The sequence below is a fragment of the Peromyscus leucopus genome, chromosome 2 (assembly GCF_004664715.2).
Source record: "Peromyscus leucopus breed LL Stock chromosome 2, UCI_PerLeu_2.1, whole genome shotgun sequence".
Classification (NCBI taxonomy): domain Eukaryota; kingdom Metazoa; phylum Chordata; class Mammalia; order Rodentia; family Cricetidae; genus Peromyscus; species Peromyscus leucopus.
Genome location: NC_051064.1, coordinates 107,900,744 through 107,919,532, shown reverse-complemented (window position 1 = coordinate 107,919,532; position 18,789 = coordinate 107,900,744). Strand labels below are relative to the sequence as shown.

At 45.7% G+C, this 18,789-nt stretch overlaps 1 protein-coding gene across 4 annotated transcripts in view; it reads right to left on the bottom strand.

Annotated features, from left to right (window-relative positions):
* The window catches only part of Fyb2 (FYN binding protein 2), a 112,811-nt gene extending 95,684 nt beyond the window's left edge, over nt 1-17,127 (bottom strand). For all 4 annotated transcript variants that reach the window (XM_028887938.2, XM_028887948.2, XM_037202761.1 and 1 more), the window contains exon 1: nt 16,963-17,127. In XM_028887938.2, the coding sequence (XP_028743771.1) occupies nt 16,963-16,971 (9 nt within the window). In that variant the 5' untranslated portion in view covers nt 16,972-17,127. The remainder of the gene's footprint in view (nt 1-16,962) is intronic.
* Between the last annotated feature and the right edge of the window lie 1,662 nt (nt 17,128-18,789).

The window sequence follows — 18,789 nt, the reverse complement described above, 5'->3', positions numbered from 1 at the left end:
ATTCAGGATCTGCTATGAAGACAGTGAATTCAGGATCTGCTATGAACAACATCTGCCCTTCTCACTCTTCACCCAAGAGTCTTATTCAGACTTTAGGTGGGTCATAGCCCTCAAAAAAAATCCCCGTGTTTGTGTTCTGCACCACCCCACACTGTACAATGAGGTTGTACACACAGCTTGTGGCTCCTTAGGGCACCCTCTTTTCTACCACAGGCTCATGGGACACACTGTCCTCTATGGCTAGGACATATTTCTCACTCATGCCCTCCATTGCTTTCCTTCTAGCATAGGGGCCATCATTTTCATCAGAACAGCTATGGCTACTCACTCAAGATTGGGCTTGTAGACTTGACATTCTTTCATAGAAGCAGGGGGTGGGAAAGGGAAGAACTGGATCCTCACTTATAATTCAACTACTTTCTCTCACACTCTTCTAACTATTGTATGTAATTCTGCCTTAATTACATAAGGTCTTATGGTATCAGAAGGTGCTAGACTATTCAGTGTGTAGAAGGTTAACTGAAGGGCAGGCTCCATCAATGCAGCTATTGGGAAGTCATCATTCATGCTGGGTCAGACTTTCCAATAGTGTGGCTGCTTTGGGTCACCTACATGGGTGAGAGCCTTTCACCCATGCTCTGTAAGTGAGCCCAATGAAGTCATTGGTTCCCCAAGTTAGACTTTGGTGGAATTATACTTTGGCTTATTGGTGTCCCAGAAGGAGAGTATTGGTAGACATATGTTTACTCCTCACTGGGGAAAGCCTTCCTGCAATGGTGTGTCATCCTTAAAAGCCTAAATCAGAAATAATCTCTCCTCTGACTTACCCAAGTGAGTCCAGTCACTTGAATGTGGTGTCACTGTCCCACTGTGAAGATGTGATATTGCTTTTGTATATCTTCCTTATTAAACTCTAGACAGTTTGAGAAAGGCCTACACTGTTTCATTTTATGAGCTCTTGGCACCTTGCCTATTAAATGAAGGATCTCTGGGATCACCCCTGTGCTGTGGGATGGTCTGTATGTCAAGTTGCTCTGATTGGTCAACAAATAAAACACTGATTGGCCAGTGGCTAGGCAGGAAGTATAGGTGGGACTAACAGGAGAAAAGAAAGAACTGGAAGGCAGAAGGAGTCACTGCCAGCTGCCACCAGGACAAGCAGCATGTGAAGATGCCAGTAAGCCACAAGCCATGTGGCAAGGTATAAATTTATGGAAATGGATTAATTTAAGCTATAAGAACAGTTAGCAAGAAGCCTGACATGGCCATACAGTTTGTAAGCAATATAAGTCTCTGTGTTTACTTGGTTGGGTCTGAGCGGCTGTGGGACTGGCAGGTGACAAAGATTTGTCCTGACTGTGGGCAAGGCAGGAAAACTCTAGCTACACTTCTGGACTGTGCGGTCTCAGGATATAACTATTCAAACTCAAGAGGGTTCTGTTTTCTACTTGAGAAGGACACAGTAGTTACTGATTCCTGTAGGATTGCCAGGGTATACAGTTACATTCTTCACAGAAAAGGAACAGTTCCCAGGCCTCCAAACATGGTACCATTGTAGCTATCATCAATCTTATTGATCACATAAACTAGCAAACAAGAAAACAGTAAGAAATAAACCCTGATTTTACAGAATGGAATTCACAATATGAGAAATACATAGTGTACTGGCTGGTTTTGTGTGTCAACTTGACACAAGCTAGAGTCATCAGAGAGGCAGGAACCTCAGTTGAGGAAAAGCCTCCATGAGATCCAGCTGTAAGGCATTACCTCAATTAGTGATCAGTTGGGGAGGGACCAGCCCAGTGTGGGTGGTGCCATCCCTGGTCTTGTGGTCCTGGGTTCAATTAGAAAGTAGACAGCAAGCCTTGAGGAGCAAGCCAGTAAGCAGCACCCCTCCATGGCCTCTGCATCAGTTCCTGCTTCCAGGATCCTGCACTGTCTGAGTTCCTGTCCTGACTTCCTTCAGTAATGAACAGCAATATGGAAGTATAAGCCAAATAAACCTCTTTCTCCCCAACTTGCTTTTTGATTATGTTGTTTTGTTGCAACAATAGAAACCCAAACTAAGACATATAGGAAATGAGTAGCTATTTACTCACTTAAAAAAAAAATTAGCCTGGCGGTGGTAGCACATGCCCTTAATCTCAGTACTTGGGAGGTAGCATCAGGCAGATCTGTGTGAGTTTAAGGCCAGCCTGGTCTACAGAGCAAATTCCATGACAGCCAAGGCTACACAGAGAAACTCTGTCTTGAAAAACAAACAAACAAACAAAAAACAAAACAAAAACAACAAGAAAAAAGACTATTCCAAACACAACTGGTCAGAATGGGCTAGGAAAGAAGTAGACTAAGTAGAACCCTCCTTAGCTCATACAGGTGCTCATGCCCTATGAGGACCTATGACTATGTCTTATTATGGTGTCTTACATGGTGAAGGGACTTTGGAAAGGAGGGCTTGGCTCACCTGAGTGGGCTCGGCATATTCCTGGGGCCCTTATAGAACAGAGGTGAGACATTCATTGTCTTAAAGGCTGGAAGCCAAGGTCAGAGAGAAGATGCCACACTGCTGGCATTGATGCTGAAGGAGCCACCAGCAATGACAGCAAATGGTTTCTAAGCTGAAAAAGACAGGAACATAGATTCTTCTCATAGCCACAGGAGGCGTGCGGCCCTGTGGTCTCACTTGTTACAACATCACTAGGAAACTAATACTCATGCTCTGACAAAAATGGGATGATCAGTGGTTAGGATAGAAGAGGTTTTATTGTACCCAAGCAGATCCCAAATCTACTGGCTTAACCCAAGGTCTTTCCTCCTCCAGTCCAGCCCTCTCTTCTATATGCCCAGCCTGATTTAGAAGAGTACTCTCCTCCTCAATGTCACTTAGAGATCCACCATGCAGCATGTCACATCTTAACACCTAGGGCAGGTCCAGAAGGGCAAAGAGACTCATACCCACTTGCAGGTGCCTAGAGCATCTCTTCCACTCATAGCCCATTGGCCAGTACTTGTCACATGACTCCAGTATAATTTGAAAAAAGGCTAGGAATTGTTAAGAGAGCAAAGGGATGTCTGGTCAGCCCTAAGCATTGTTGGCCATATCACTAAAAGACTGACTTAGCAAGAGTTTTCCAAGAGAGGGGTTTTTAAATTGGCAACTAGATAACAAGAGAGGTATGCTAGGTAAAGAGAAAGTGAGGGAGGCAGAGGCAGGCAGATCTCTGTGAGTTCGAGGCCAGCCTGGGCTACCAAGTGAGTTCCAGGAAAAGGCGCAAAGCTACACGGAGAAACCCTGTCTCGAAAAACCAAAAAAAAAAAAAAAAAAAAAAAAAAAAAAAGAGAAAGTGAACACAGGCAGCCTTTGCACAAACTTGTGGAGCAAGGTAAAAAGTGGAGAGAAGATAGCATGTTTAATTGCTGTAAGGCCAGATAGACATGAACATTCACACTGCATTTAACATGCGCCTGCCCAAATAAGACAAGCCACAAAGGCACGAAAACTTTACACTTGCATCAGATTTCTATTGCATAAAATCTCATCTAGTTGTTTGGTGGAAAGGCTATTGATATATTTTCCCATTTTTTTTTTTTTCACCAAAAGGATTCCTATGAAGTCTTCAGATTAATGGACACTTATTTATCTTCTTCCTTGAAAAGTCTTCCTAGTAGGAGACCAGGTTGGATGATGGTTCCTGCATGGATGTTTCCCCAGAGGAAGCCTATGATCCTTTGGGTTCCTACTTAACTTATACTTGGGTTTACTAACTGAAAATTACACCTATATGAGCCTAGATGCTTAACTATGGATGAGGGCTAATCTTGACTGTCAGCTTGAAAGGAGTCATGGTCACTGAGGAAGCAGAACTCTGGGCATATCTGCGAGAGATTATCTAGATTTAGAGAATTAAGGTAGGAAGACACACCTCGTTCTAGTTTTATCTCTGTTACTGTGCTAAAGCACTCTGACCAAAGCTATATACACAGGCAAGGAAAGGGTTTATTGCAGCTTGCAGGTTATAGATCATTGAGGGAAGTCGGGACAGGAATTCAAACAGGAACATGAAGTAGAAAACACGGAAGAACACTGTTTTCTGGCTCATTAGCAAGTCCACGCTTAATTAGGTTTTTTTTACAAAGCCCAAGACTACCTGTTCCAACCATGCACAGTGCCATCCACAATGGGCTGGGTCACCCTATGTTGATTAACAATCCAGACAACTCCCTAAAGACTTGTCCAGAGGCCAATCTGATCATGGCAATTCCTTAATGGACTTCCTTCTCAGAAAACTCTAGATTGTGTCAAGTTGACAGTCGAAGCTAACCAGGATACACACTAAATGTGAGGGGCACCGGTCCGTGAACTGTGGTCCTGAACTGAATACAGGGGGGGCAGAAAACCGAATACAAGTTTTGGTTACTGTGTTTGGTGGCTGTTTGGACACAATATGACCAGTGGCCTTCTGTCTCTGCTGTCATACATCCCTGCCATCATGGATTGCACTCTCTGGAACTGTAAGCCCAAAGAGACCTTTTCTTTTTGAAGTTACTTTTGTCAGATATTTTTGTTAAAGTAATGAGATAAATAACTAATACATCAGGTAACAACTTTAAGAGAAATGATTCAATTTGAAGATGTAACAGAGTAGGAGAGAGCTGTGGCTATGTCCCGCCCTCACCCTACCCAAGGAATTGAGTCTATGCATCTCTTCTCTGTCCTTATTTTCTTCTGTTTGTATCTTGTATCACAATTCACAAAACTCTTTCCTCACTGATGTCCTCTGATCTCCATAATCATCTCAATGATGAGTTATCAATTCCATTCAACACAAGAGAGACCTAACTTCAAAAGCCTTCAGTAATTGGCCTTGTGGCCAGGCCTTATGGCTATAGTTTATGCGCTCTCCTGTAATATATTTCCTTTGTATCCCTTTCCCTAGTCAACCACAGTCAAGTACACCATTGCCATGCCTTTTTCTCTGATGGGTCACACCTACTAGTTATACCACATCATACTCCAGAAAACGTAGGCCATACAAGAATTTTATTACTCACAGCCATTGTTAAATGAATACTATGTGTTAGGCCATATACTAAAAGCTTTCTATCTAGAACTTAGTTTTCTTTCATAAAAATACCCATGAGACCAGCTCCATTATTATGATATACCATTTTGTAGACGAAGCAACTAAAGCACAATGCAGTGGAGAAGGGTTCAAGGACATGGAGCCAGGGTGGGGTTTGCACTCCACCAGTTGAGCCCTGGAGTCTGCACTTTTTCAAAGTCATTTTCCCATCTCTTTCCTTCCCCTCTCCCAACTCCGGGCCTTGCACACATTAGGTAACTATTTGGCCCCGAGGTCCTCCCACACCCCTTTTAGCTATTCTCAGTGGCACATCTACACAGCCACCATATTGTAACACTTTCTGGCCCTGTCTCACACATTTGTTCTTTAGCTTTCAGCTTAACATTTTCTACAGTCAACCCTTCTCCACCTCTTGACCCTGGTTGATCATGTCTTTAATACCATGTGCATTTATTGCTTTGTTGGCTACATCTGCTTTTCTGTTTCCCTGGAGACTGTGAGTTCTTTCACAGTATGCCATCATCAGCACCAGCTAACCCTGCCTGCGCGTTCATGGCATCAGGCATAGATCTAAGTGTTCTGTAGAAATCCACGAGTTCAAGAAAGTCTAGGCACTGTCAATGAGTGGGTCAGGCCCTCCACTGAGGGGCTCAGAGAAGCAGAATAACAGGCTGACGATCATGCAGCCAGTGGGGGGCAGTCCTGGGATTTAGACTCAGGGACTGAAGGTTGTTTGCTTTGTGGGGCTGGGGATGGAAAGCAGGGCCTCATACATGCTTCACAAATGCTCTGCTACTGGGCTACAGCCCCATCCTGGAGGAAAGGTATTCGGGTGAACATTCTACAAGACTTCGTCTCTTCCATAGTCCCTGGAACCATGCAGGAAGGACAGTCAGAGCTGGAAAAGAAGAGTCAACAAACCAACACCATGAAACAAAAGGGTACAACTTGCCTATGAGTCCCTGTGGAAAAACAAAAGCAGTTTTGACTATACACCAGCAGTGAAATGGCATGGCCAGAATAGTCTCATTGTTCCTCAAATTTCTTTCAGAAAAGATGCTTCTTCATAGTAATAAGGCAATAATAAATCTCACGGAATGATGGCCCCTTTAACAGTTTCCATCTAGAAGAGTTATTCTAAAGTATGGCTGTTGGAGCACTTTCCAACTAAGTCATTGAATCGTCAATGGATATTGGCCAGGAAACTCCATGTTTTATCACAACCCAGGGATGTTATGAATAGTGGGGGCTGTGAGGCACAAGGAGGAACCCTGCTTGCTGCCTCTCCTTGCTGCCAGCATGAAGTAAGACCCAGAGCCCCTAGAAGACGCTACAGTGCAGGTTGGGAGCATGGGCAAGAGCCCCAGAGCTTCAGGTTGTAGTTCCATGCCTCAGGATGTCCCTTAGTCCTCAGAGCCTCTGTTTTCCTGTGAAAAGTTGGGGCTAGTGCTACCTGGACAGATAGAACATCTTCAAGATCTATAGACCTTTGGTCTTGGTCCAGCACTCCCATCCAGAAAGATATGGGAAGCTTTAAAAGACAAGCTTGGTCCTGGTGGTTTTCAGAATCTTCTCTCTTGAAGGATAGATAGAGCCAGTCTCTATTTCTACTGTGATGATTGATTGACACTCAGAGATTATACACCTGACTGCAAGGAAGAATTTCTGGCTCACAGAGAAGTTAAGACAATGGGTAATGGCTATTTTATTTCTTGGTAAATGTACGAGCCAATGTTCTCTAGAGGAACAGAACTCATAGAATGAATATATATTTAAAGGGAGTATCCTTTATATATATATATATATATAAATATATATCACAGGAGTATCCAGTCACTTGATTCGAATTCAGTCAACTTGATGACCAAGACCAACACAGTAAACATACTATTCTGCTCCAAATGGAAATTTTAAAGTCACAGCTCACAAGCTAATGCCCCCATGTTTGTGCTTTTCCAGATAATAAACTCAAAAAATGGTACCCTAGTCAATGCTTAGTATCTAGGGGCTCCAAGTAAAGCATCTAGTTCAAAGGTTGGCTCCCTGATTCTTGGTCCATGAGACTCTGAACAAACCAGGCAACCCAGAAAATTGTTTCCTTGTCTGTAAAATGGAGATAGACTCATTCCCATGGGATTGGTGAAGCTTGAGTGAAACTGTGCCTGAAAGGACTTGATGGTATTCTGTAAATACCTTCCATCCTTCCCAGGACATTTAAGTTCATTAAATTAGTCATTAAACAAGGAACTGTGGTGAGTGCCAAGGAGAAGTCAGAACACACATCTACTGGTATAATTTGTTTATGAGAGATACAGGGCCAGACCTTGGGGTCCTTCATCTATGACCTGAAGATCAAACAAAGCAGAAGACACCTATAGTTAAGCATCTCTTACTCAAAATGTGTGGGTCCAGTAGTGTATTGGATCCTAGATTTCTTGAGAATTTGAAATATTGTATATATGTAATATGATTTCAAATCTAATACACAATTCATGTATGTTTCATATATACCTTATATGCACGGCCTGAAGGTGATCTAAATAACTCTGTGCATGAATCAAAATGGGGTGGGGTAAAAATCTCTCCTTGTGATACCATGCCAATGCTCAGGCCGGTTCAGATGTGCGAACAGTTCTGACTTGGAGTTTTCAGATCAGGGCCACTCTGCCTGTACCATACTCTCCAGCAGCATGCCACATCACTCAGACTATCCAGACAGTTCTGCTGCTAGGTGCTCTTAGCTGTCTCCTTTCCGAATTTAAATCCCCCTTTACAAGCAATGAAGCCCAAGGCCACAGAGATGAAATAATTCACCCGCAGGCACCCAGGCAGGAGAGGTGGACAGCACATACACAAGAGTCCGGAGACGCTCTGTCTCATGCTCTTTGTGAACATCACAGAAGACAGAGGAAGCTGAGCACACACATTCCACACACTCCAAATAGCATTCTCCCAGGCCAGGGTTGGCACAAGGCCTGTGATACCAGCTGCTCAGGAGGCTGAGGCAGGAGAGCTGACAGCGCAAGGCTTTCCTGGGCTTGCAGAGTGAGTTCAAGGCAGCCTCAGGCAACCAAATGTTAATGAAACCCTGCCTAGAAGGAAAAAAAGACAAGACAAGGAGAGGAGAAAAGAGAATGAAGGTTTGATGGAGTAGCACACACAAAGTTTCAATCCCTATTGCTCAAAACAAAACACACACAAAACAGTTTCAAACAGCAGCAACAGCAACGAACAGTCATAACAATAAGCAAAGACAGCCCCCAGTTGTATTGAGGAAGAGCACAACAGCCTTGAGTCCTTTGTTTTTAAGGGGCACTTGAAGTTGGCATGTCTCCACTCATCCTTTAAAACTTTAAATGACACTGCCTTGAAAACAATTTAACCCTCAGAACTATTAGAAGCCAGCCTCCCCCATCTCTTTCTTTTCTCTTGCCTCCAGCCATGACTTGTCTTCGAGACAAGCTATAGGCTAGTTCACCAAAGGTGTGTATGGGGAGATGGCGGTTGTAGGTCTTAGAAAATGGTTTACATAGCAATGGTGGCTCTGCTAGAATCCTGTGGATGGGGGAGCTTGACAATATCAACAACTGTAAGTATAGCATTTTGGCTTTTCAGTTTATTGAAATGTACTATTCAAAATGAAATCCTTACTGACAAAAGTGACAGGCGTTACTATTCACATATACAGATAAGAAAAATTAAAGTCAAAGAAGACAACTGGCCTGTCTGGGGACAAAGCGCAAAGGCATGGCAGATGGTGGCTCACATGCAGGTCTCCTGGCTTAATGTCTAAGCCCTCTGTCCCATACAACATCCACTACCATCATGAAGAAAGGGGAAAAGCCAATCATCCAGAACAGCACTGAGAGGGCCAGCAAGATGGCCCAGTGGGTAAAGGAGCTTTCTGCCAAGCCTGATCACCTGAGTTTGACTCCCAGGATCCCCACAGTGGAAGAGAACCAATGCTCCCTAGTTAGTGTTTCTCTTGTACACGCTTGTACGCCATGAAAACACACACACACACACACACACACACACACACACACACACACACACGAGTAAATAAGATGCAAACAGCACAAAAGAATGACACTTTGAGTTAAACAGTCTTAGTTTGCACCAGGACCCTGGCCTATCTGTAAAATGGGAAGATAAGAGGAAACATAGTCAAGAGACAAGAGATTTGAAAACTATGAAGTCTTTCCATGGTCAGGGTGCAAAGTCTGATATTCTGAAGCCCAGTCTATACAACGTATCTGTACTGAACGAGCCCCAGCAAATGGGGCATCATTTTGATTAATCTTTGAAAGTCTTCTCAGGGATTTGCAAACTGGAGAGGAATTCCAACTTGGATGCCACGCCCACTTCTGTTCTGTCCCCATGTAGCACTTTCCCGAGCACCTTCTCTGAAGAGCTAAGCATAGCTGCTGTTTGGGGGTAGGTTCAAACCGCGACACAAAGTCTCACCCTGAATATTAACAAAATACCACCCTAAATACTAACATCAACTTTCTTTGTTAATTTGTAGAGATGGGTTCTTGCAGAGTTTTGCTGGGGCCTCCATGATTAAGTGCCACCAAGCGTGACTTGAACAAGAGAAATTTGTTGTCTGATGGTTCTGGAAGGTGAATGTTCACATTCAAATTTCAGGCAGGGTTGGTTCCCTCCTGAGGACTGTAGGTCTCCCACTCAGCTTGGAGCTGGATGGCAGTTTTGATGTTTCATAAGGTGTTCTCACAGTCTGGTCACACTGTCTATCCTCTGCATAGTTCCCTGTTTAAATTCCTCTTTTCCGAGGATATCATTCATGCTGGATTAAAACTCACTCTTACGGCCTCACTTTAATTTGACTATTCTATAAAGCCCCTCTAAGATGTATGTTCCTCAAGCATTGGTTTAGGCTTTGGAGTAAGACTTTAGGAGAAGAATGACACAAAGTATAACAGCCACCCCAATCCTCCTATGAGTTACTATGTCAAGCTTGGCATTCTCTGCCCTTTGAGCCCAGGGGGCGGGTCCAAGTTCTTTATACCTATGAACATATTTAAGCCTCTGTGGAATGCTAAGAGGCAGATATTATTTTCTCTTCTTTACAAATGGAGCACCAAGAAATTAAATATCTTGCTCAAAACCACACAGCTGGTATTTATCACAGCTGGGGACAAACCAGTCAGGCACCTCAGAGGCTGTGCCTTAAAGAGTCAAGCTTTCCTGGACAATGCCTTCCTCCCTGGGACCTCACAGTCCACACATGGATCTACTCAAAGGGCCTGGAGTCTTGCAAGGAAAGGAGAGCCCAGTTGTGGCCAAGGAGCTGGGGAGGGATTCTTGGGAAAGTGAGGCCTGATTTGAGGTATACCAGCAAGAGGTCATGCCTCTGGGTGAGGATGCTTACAGAAATGCCAGGCTGGAGCCAGGGACTGGGCACCATGCTAAAATGAGAGGATACTGTGTGAGTACCAAGACCGCCAACCTTGTGTGTGTGTGTGTGTGTGTGTGTGTGTGTGTGTGTGTGTGTGTGTGGTGTGACATGCATGGGCTCTACCTCACAGGCATGGAGAACGGCTGGCAAGATGCAGAAGCAGAATGGCATGACCAGCATTGCCCACTTTGGAGCATTTCTCTCAGGAGAAATGTCAGTGAATGATTTGGAGAAGGCAGATTTGACTCTTCCCTTTGAAACAATGATGGGATAAGGGCAGGGCTCTCTATGAGGGATGACTGGCCATGGCACAGGTAATTCCCTATCTCACCAGCAAGGACCAAACAATGCAGTCCAAGAGGATGCTGCCCACAGCCTCCCAGCCAAGATATCTGTGAGCTGTCCAGCCTTTTATTTGGTGACTTATATGGTGGTTTCTTTTCCCTCAGAATACATCTGAGAAGTTTTGGAGCTTTTAAAAAATTTGTTTGTTTGTTTTTAAAGACAGGGTCTTACCCCATCCAGTCTAGCCTGGAACTCACAGCAGTCCTCCTGCCTCAGCCTTCTGTCTACTGGGATTGCAGGTTTATACCACCACACTCTGCTTTGATGAAAGCCTCTTCATCACAGCTTCTTCTACTCTCCACAGACAAACTCCCCAGCAAGAGGCTGTCATTGCAGGTGAATCCCCAGGGATTGGTCCTTGTGGACCAGAGATGTACATAGAGAAGAAACAGCCAGCATCTCCATTATTTAATAATAGGTGCTTCCTTAGGACCTTTTCCTTAAATGTCAGATTATTTAGGTAAAAAACCCAAACATTTGTCTTGAAGCATTGCTAAGTGATGTCTCATAGGCATGCAGAACTAGATCCCACCCAAATTAATCAAATGTGATCTTGGTAATATCTTACTGCCTCAGGACCACATCAGGGTGTACAGCTCAACCTTGAGTTTTAGAAGAAAAGCCCCTCTACCCCAAGTGGCTCCCTCAGCTCTCAGAATAAACCATGTGCAGCACCAAGGGCCTTTTAACCCCTGTCCTTTCTAAATATTAGGATTCCATTCTGGCAACTTATTTTCATTTAGAAAATTTCCACCCAGTAACCCTTCGCTTCAAGAGCGTCCCCTGACTCGCCCTACCACACTGTGTACCTCTGAGCCTTTGTCTGCTGCCCTCCACTCCACTCCCACTCCTCATCCTCTCCTACATAGCTACTCCTCTGACATTCAGCTGGGACAGCATCTCCCCGAAAGAGTCCCAAGACTGGGCTAGACACCCAGCCACACTGCTGCCATTGAGGCTGGACTTCCTCATTCTCCTTCACATCCTTTGTTTTCTTTAACACTCTTCTGCAAAGATGAGCAACTAGATGTCATGTAAGACAGGTTCCTCTCAGATGCTAATGTGGGGTCTGGCACATGGAAGATGCTTGTTCAACATCCATAAGATGATGAGGGCTGGGCCTAAGGAGCAGGTCTTCAATTCAACATGAACATGAACAATTCCAGGGCATCCAAGGAGCAGGCACTGGATGGGCGGCTACAAAACTGCTGCCAACTTTCTGCCCCTGGGGCTCAGATTTCCTTGTAAAATGGGAGTTGTTAAACTGGTTGGACTTCGAGAAATTTCCTAACGCCGGCACTTGCTCAAATCACTTGGCTGCCAATGGGCAGAGGTGGATTTAAATGGGGTTTGATTCTTAATGTGGTCCAAGCTCATCCAGCAAATATTCAGTCCCCATTTGGTGACACCATGATGGTAAGCCCTAACTCAAAAATGCTACAATTCTCTCTTGCCAAGACTGGACCCAAGTGAAAACACACTTGGCCGAGGGCACAGGTGGGCTACCACTTAACTCTGAGTTTCAAAAAGGATTTACCAACCTCTCAGTATGAAGGTCTAAAAGTACTCCCCCATGAGTGTGTGTGTATAAAATGTATGGATGTGTGCATATTTGTGTGGATATGTATATGTATTCATATGCACGTGGAAACTGGCAGTCAAACACAGGTGTAGCTCTTGAGGAGCTGCCCACCTTGTTGTTTGAGGCAGGCTTTCTCACTGAACCTGGAGCTCACTGATTCTGCCAGACTACTGTGCATCAAGCCCCAGGAATCCTCTAGTCACTGCCTCTCTTGTTTGGGGATTATAAGTGCACACCACAACACCTGACATTCTTGACCTGGGTGTTGTGGATTAAACTCATGCTTGTGTGACAAGCATTTTACAATTGAGCCAGCTCAAAACATGTTCTTACAGAATTCTTTTGTATCACATATCTGTATGAAAGAATAATTTTTTGCTGTTGTTTGTTTAGGACACAGTCTCACTATGTAACCTTGAATGGTCTAAAACCGCTGTGTAGATGAGGCTGGCCTTTAGCTCAGACATCTACGAGCTCTGTCTCCACAGTGCTGGGAGTAAAAGTGTGTGGCACATGTTCAGCCCTAACTTTTATTTAAGACAGAATCTCACTATGTAGTACCGGCTGGTCTTGAATTTACAATCCTCCTGCCTCAGCTTTCCAAATGTTGGGATTATAGGTGTGTAGCACCATGCCCAGATAAAAATAATTTGTAGGCCGGGCGTTGGTGGCGCACGCCTTTAATCCCAGCACTCGGGAGGCAGAGCCAGGTGGATCGCTGTGAGTTCGAGGCCAGCCTGGGCTACCAAGTGAGCTCCAGGAAAGGCGCAAAGCTACACAGAGAAACCCTGTCTCGAAAAACCAAAAAAAAAAAAAAAAAAAAAAAAAAAAAAAAAAAAAATAATTTGTATGTGTTCTGATATCTGCTAATACAGCACCAAACAACTGAAAACTGAATGGCCTAAAACAAACCTAAGCCCCACCTTCCTCTGCATCCCCAAGTGTGTATGAGGGGAATATTGACATGGTCCAGCTGGGTGAGATTTCCATCCACAGAGTGTTGATGAACGCCATTCTGTGGTGTCTGCCTCGTGCTGCTGTGGTCTGTGGGGCTTTCAGAGGAGGGGCTTTTCTTGTGGGCAGGCTGGCAAGCTAGGCTCAGCCAGAACTGTCAGTGTCTACACGCGGTTATCTTCAGCTGTGCGGAGGCTACTGACCTGGCTGAGGGCTGCAAGAATTAGTTCTCAGAACAAGGTGTGAACAGCATGGCCTCATAGGAGTCTGTGAAGTCCCACAGCTCCAAGTGTGGCAGCCCACAGGGTTCACGGCGGCCTGCAATCTTTCCCAGGTTCAGTATTGGGAGCATGTTTTCCCCTCTTGAGAAGAATGTCGAAGAATGTGAGGTCAGCTTTAACTCTGTGCAATCTTAAACACCTACTGGTTGTCAGCACTATTCTAGTAGATATTGTTCTGATTATTGTCCTGCCTCAGCCTCCCCCTTGAGCTCCGAATCCGAGTATTCCTCTGTATAATTAGCCCTTCAATCATTCCATGTCTAAAGCTGACTCAGAAAATTCTGGCTTCATCCTTCTGAAAGCTCAGCCTTCATGCCGTTCCCTTCCCCCCTCCCTGTCTAATCAGTATATCATGTTGACTCTACCTTTAATATACAGATGCGTCTTGACTTATCGCAGCATAATGGCATGATCCCATGCTAAGTTGAAAATACCATAAATATCATAAAATGCAGTTATGTTAAAAATGCAGTCAATACATCCAACCTATCAAACTTCAGTGCTTAGCAACAGAGAGCACATATTCATTTATCTGTATAGCATCACATTTGGCTAGCCCAGGAAAAGATCAAATTTGCAGCTCAGAGTAGTTTTTACCAAATGTGTGCCAGTTCTGTACATCATAAAGCCAAAACACCATCACTTCGATCATCCAAAGTCAGGGATGCAGATCCGTCACTTCTATAACCACCATCCCTGCTAAGTCCGGCCTGAGCCGCTTCTCCTCCTGTTCCAATCCCAGCACCTCTCCTCTACCGGGCCACGCAGTTACCGATCTCACCCTTCTGGCCATCTAGTTTCCAAACCACAGCCACACGATTCTGAGGAAATGTAAGCCAGGTGGTGCCATGCAGCTACCAGCTATCCTTGGGGAAAGCTGGTTTCTACTGAGGGTTCCACGCCTTCATGATGGGAACATTCACCCCTTACTTCCTCTGCTCCATTTAGTCTACCCTTGGCTGCTGTTCACCAAAGCAGCGTTTGTCTTAGCATCGGCTAGTACCTCTCGGTAGACTCGCTCCCCCTAAAACATCCACACAGCCAACTCTCTCACTTCCTTAAGTTTCTGTTCATCCCCTCCTTACAGTGACCTTTGACACTGTGCCACTTGAAATGGCAGTCTTCCCGCTGCCTCACGAACTTAGACCCTTCTTCTCCGCTTTGAAATGTCCACATTGCACCAGCTGCCGTTTACCCCTTATATTTTTGCTTCTTTCTCCTTTCTCATTAGCATATGAACTTTATGAAGGCATTCTGTACCGCTCTGCAGCCTAGTCTGACCTTAAACTTTTGATGCTGCCTCAACCTTCCAGGTGCTGGAATCACACACATGTACCACCATGACAGGCTAAAGCGGGTATTTTTAAATGTTTGGCTCCTAGCTGTATCCATGCACCCAACATGGAAGTTGGCCATACAAAGGAGGTTCTCCACATGTATATATTATATAAGGAATGTTTTTGTTGGTTTTCTAAAACAATAGAAGAACAACCCTTTTAAGATAAGGAACTATTCATATTTCTTTTTGTTTTGTTTGGAGACGGGGTTTCTCTGTGTCTACCTGGCTATCCCTGGCTCTGTAGGCCAGACTAGCCTTAAACTCAGAGATCCGCCTGTCTCTGCCTCCAGAGTGCTGGAATTAAAGACATGTACCACCACCACCCAGGTTCCATATTTCTTTTTGGGTCCTTTCCGCTAGTCTTTCTGAGCAGAGGAAAATGTGTGCTCACTTCTCTTGTCCTGTAAAACGTTACTAGGTAACAAATATGCCCTTTTGTACTTTTTTCTTTAAACTGCCAAACCTTCTCTCTGTTCTGCTGGAGTAATGAATCCCTGCTGGTGCTGCCTGGTTTACAGCTGGCACCCAGTCACTGTCGTTAAAGAACCAGAGCCTAGGCCCCAGCCCTGCTTCTGACCGGTGGTATCCTAACTGTGCAGCAGTAATGTTCTGTCCTTCAGCTTCCTCACCTAAAATCCCCAGGGCCAATGACCTCCAGTCTCTGTCCCATCAGACTGATAAGCAGAACTAGTCCACAGCGCAGATCCTGGCTAGGGAGAGGGCCGCATGTCAGTCCCCTTTCCTTTGCCTGAAGCCACGTGGATCAGTTCATCTTGGCAAGTTGCCATCATGGAGGAGGCTCCCAAAAGTTGATGAATAGAGTCCGGCACAGGGGCACATGCCTGCCATCCAAGCATTTGAGAGGCTGAGGCCAGTCTGGGCTGTAAAGTAAGACTTTTTACAAAGTAAAAACAACTCCCTGACCCCCACGCCCCCACCCAAAGAATAAGTTTCTAAACATCATGGCACCATATGTAGGCTAGCAGAAGGAATTCACCAGGAGAAGGAACTGGCTGGCATCCTTGGTTCCCTCTTTTCTAAAACTCAACCACCTGGGTGGAATGAGAAGCCAGAGACACAGGTGTCCCTTTCAACACAGGAGTGGTCCACCATCCTGACTGTAAACCAAACATCTAGATGGGAAGCAACACAGTGATTTCTTAGGCATGGTACATGTACATATGCATCCATGGAAAGAAAGCCACAAACAGAACAGCAGAGCAAGAACTCCACACGGAAAGGGGAGGATGGGGTTAGCCGGGCAAAATCTCTGAACACGTGAACAGCATTCCTTCAGTCATTCAAAACTTTCTGTTGCTTTTGTCAAAAACAAAAACAAAAACAAAAACAAAAACAAAAACAAAAACAAAAAACGATCAAGGACTCCCTGTGTGGCTCAGACTGGCTTTAGTCTTTCAATGCTCCTGGCTCCGCTTCTGAACTGCCACCATCCCAAGCCTGGGCTCTGTTTCTTCATGTACCTCCCTTCTCACAAAGCATCCACTCTGGTACAATTCTGTTTTAGGAGAGACACAAGCACTCTTGTCCCAGCCCACAGAGTCAATAGGGAGCAGTGATGTAAAGTCACAAGCCACAGGGGACATCGCAAGGCCACCTTTTCCCGGAGTCACGCTCTGCCCTTGGACCTAGACACTCGCCTGCCATCGCAAAGGCAGGACAGAGGGGGAAAGTCAACACTAAAGTGACAAGCACGTGAACTGTGGCCCTCAGAGCTGGCTAGATGCCCGGGTCCTGGGTTAGAGAGAGCGTCGCAGAGACACAGGCTGGCTGGGCAAGGCCAGCATGACAGGTTCATAGCAGGACACATGACACGTTTGGTCAGGTCCAGGAACGGGGGCACACAGGCAGCTCTTTTCCCAGGGATCCCTCCTTTGGAAAGAACTAAAGTCCACAAGGTGGCACGCTGACAGCCCATACCCAAGTGGGTGCCTTACCTCCTCCATGGTGTTCCTCGGAGCCAGCGTCTGGGAAAGAATCCCAGCTTCCCAGAGCTGGATCCTGGGGCCAACAGTGCTCTCGCCCTCGCCTGCCAGCTTGCAGTCACTTCCCCAAGTCTGGGGCACGCTGGAGCCCAAGCTCTTAGCCAGATCCACCTGGCCTGTGGCTCCTCCCTCCCTGGGGCTGGGCGCGGGCGGGTCTCCATCCTCCCAGCTGGATCAGCTGCGGTGGGGGCAGGAGGCAGGAGGCGGAGTGTGGGCAGAAGGCTCTCTCTGGGGCTTCCCAGGCTCCGTGCCATCACTCCCTCTGTACGGGTTTCACTTTGTGCCCGCGTCCGGTCCTCTCCCACCACATCCCACCCGGGGGAGTTGCTGAGAGTCAAGTGCATCTTGTTCCTAAAGTTAGAATGAAAGGCTCAGGACACTGGTCTCCATTAGTGACACCCTCGCCCAACTCTGCCTCTGCTGATGGCTACTTAATTTCACAAAAGCTGCTCAGGGCCAGAGAAAAGAAAGCAGGAAGTGTGGCTAAGCAGGCAGGTGCATTTAATGGGGGTGAGAGAGGAAGCTAAAATAACTACACCTGTTTGAAGACAGGTAGGGTCACTGTATTTGAATGCATGGCCCCCTTTAACCCTTACACGTAGTTCCCCCGGGAAGTGCTGCTGTCTTCATTTTAGCTGGCCAGGAACTGGGCCTTAACTAGCCCAGAGTGATGCTGGTAGCAAGCTGAAGCCAAGAGGCTCTGGCTGACTTGGAGATGACATTGTGTTTTGATTCATTGCTCTTTTCCTAGTAGAGCTGGTCCTGGTGGGAAACCCAAACCCCATTCCTAGATTTGGGGGGCTGGGGAGTCAGACAGGGTATATGTCATGCGAATTGGAGGTGGGCAGGGTGAATGACCTGTGCCCTGATTTATATGCAGCCTGCTGAGTTTCTTGCTTTTTAGGAACTAAAAATCGGTTCATTGTTTGATGCAGGGTCTCTCACTCAAACTGGCTTCCAACTCACTATATAACTTGGAATGACCTCCAACCTAACTATTTTTATTATTAGTATTACTACTATTATTATCAGGGTTTTGTTGTTGTTTTGAGATAGGGTCTCTATACAAAGCACTGGCTGTCCTGCAACTCACTCTGTAGACCAGGCTGGTCCGGAACTCACAGAGTTCCACCTGCCCCTGCCTCCCTAGTGATAGGACTAAAGGCAGGCATTACCATGCCCAGCTACCAAGTTCTTAAAATAAGATTCCCCTGTCCTGACTGGGGCGAGATGGAGGGCAGGTGAGGAAGCCACGCGCTTGCTTATCCCCAAACAGGTGACAAACTGCAGGATTTTCGTTTTCCTTAGCCTTGCTCACAGTCACTTTTGCTCCCACTCCTCAAGACCAAGGGTCTTCTGTGACCTTCCCTTAGCACTCTAGTAGTCCTGTCTATCCAGGTATACATTCATAGAGCGAGCTCTGGACCCCAGAAACCTTTGGGCCTCTCATTTCCCTATGCTCCCAACACAAGGGCTCCCCCTAGTGGCGTCAGGCAGCCCACAATGGCAGAGGGGTAAGCCAGATGGCAGTCTCTTAACAGCCCACCTAGATCTAGAGGGCCTTCGAGGTCTGCTTTGGTTTGGTCCTCGACAAGTTAGAGTGGTAAGTCCAGTGCATACCGGGCACCACTCATTGGCAGCTGTCGAGGATGGGGACTATTTTGCTAGGAGGCATAAGAATTAGGCTTGGCCTCCTTCTCAATCCCTTGGGCCCTTTTCTACTTTGGTTTCAATAAACCAAAATATTGTATAATTTTACAAAAACTTATTAAAAACACA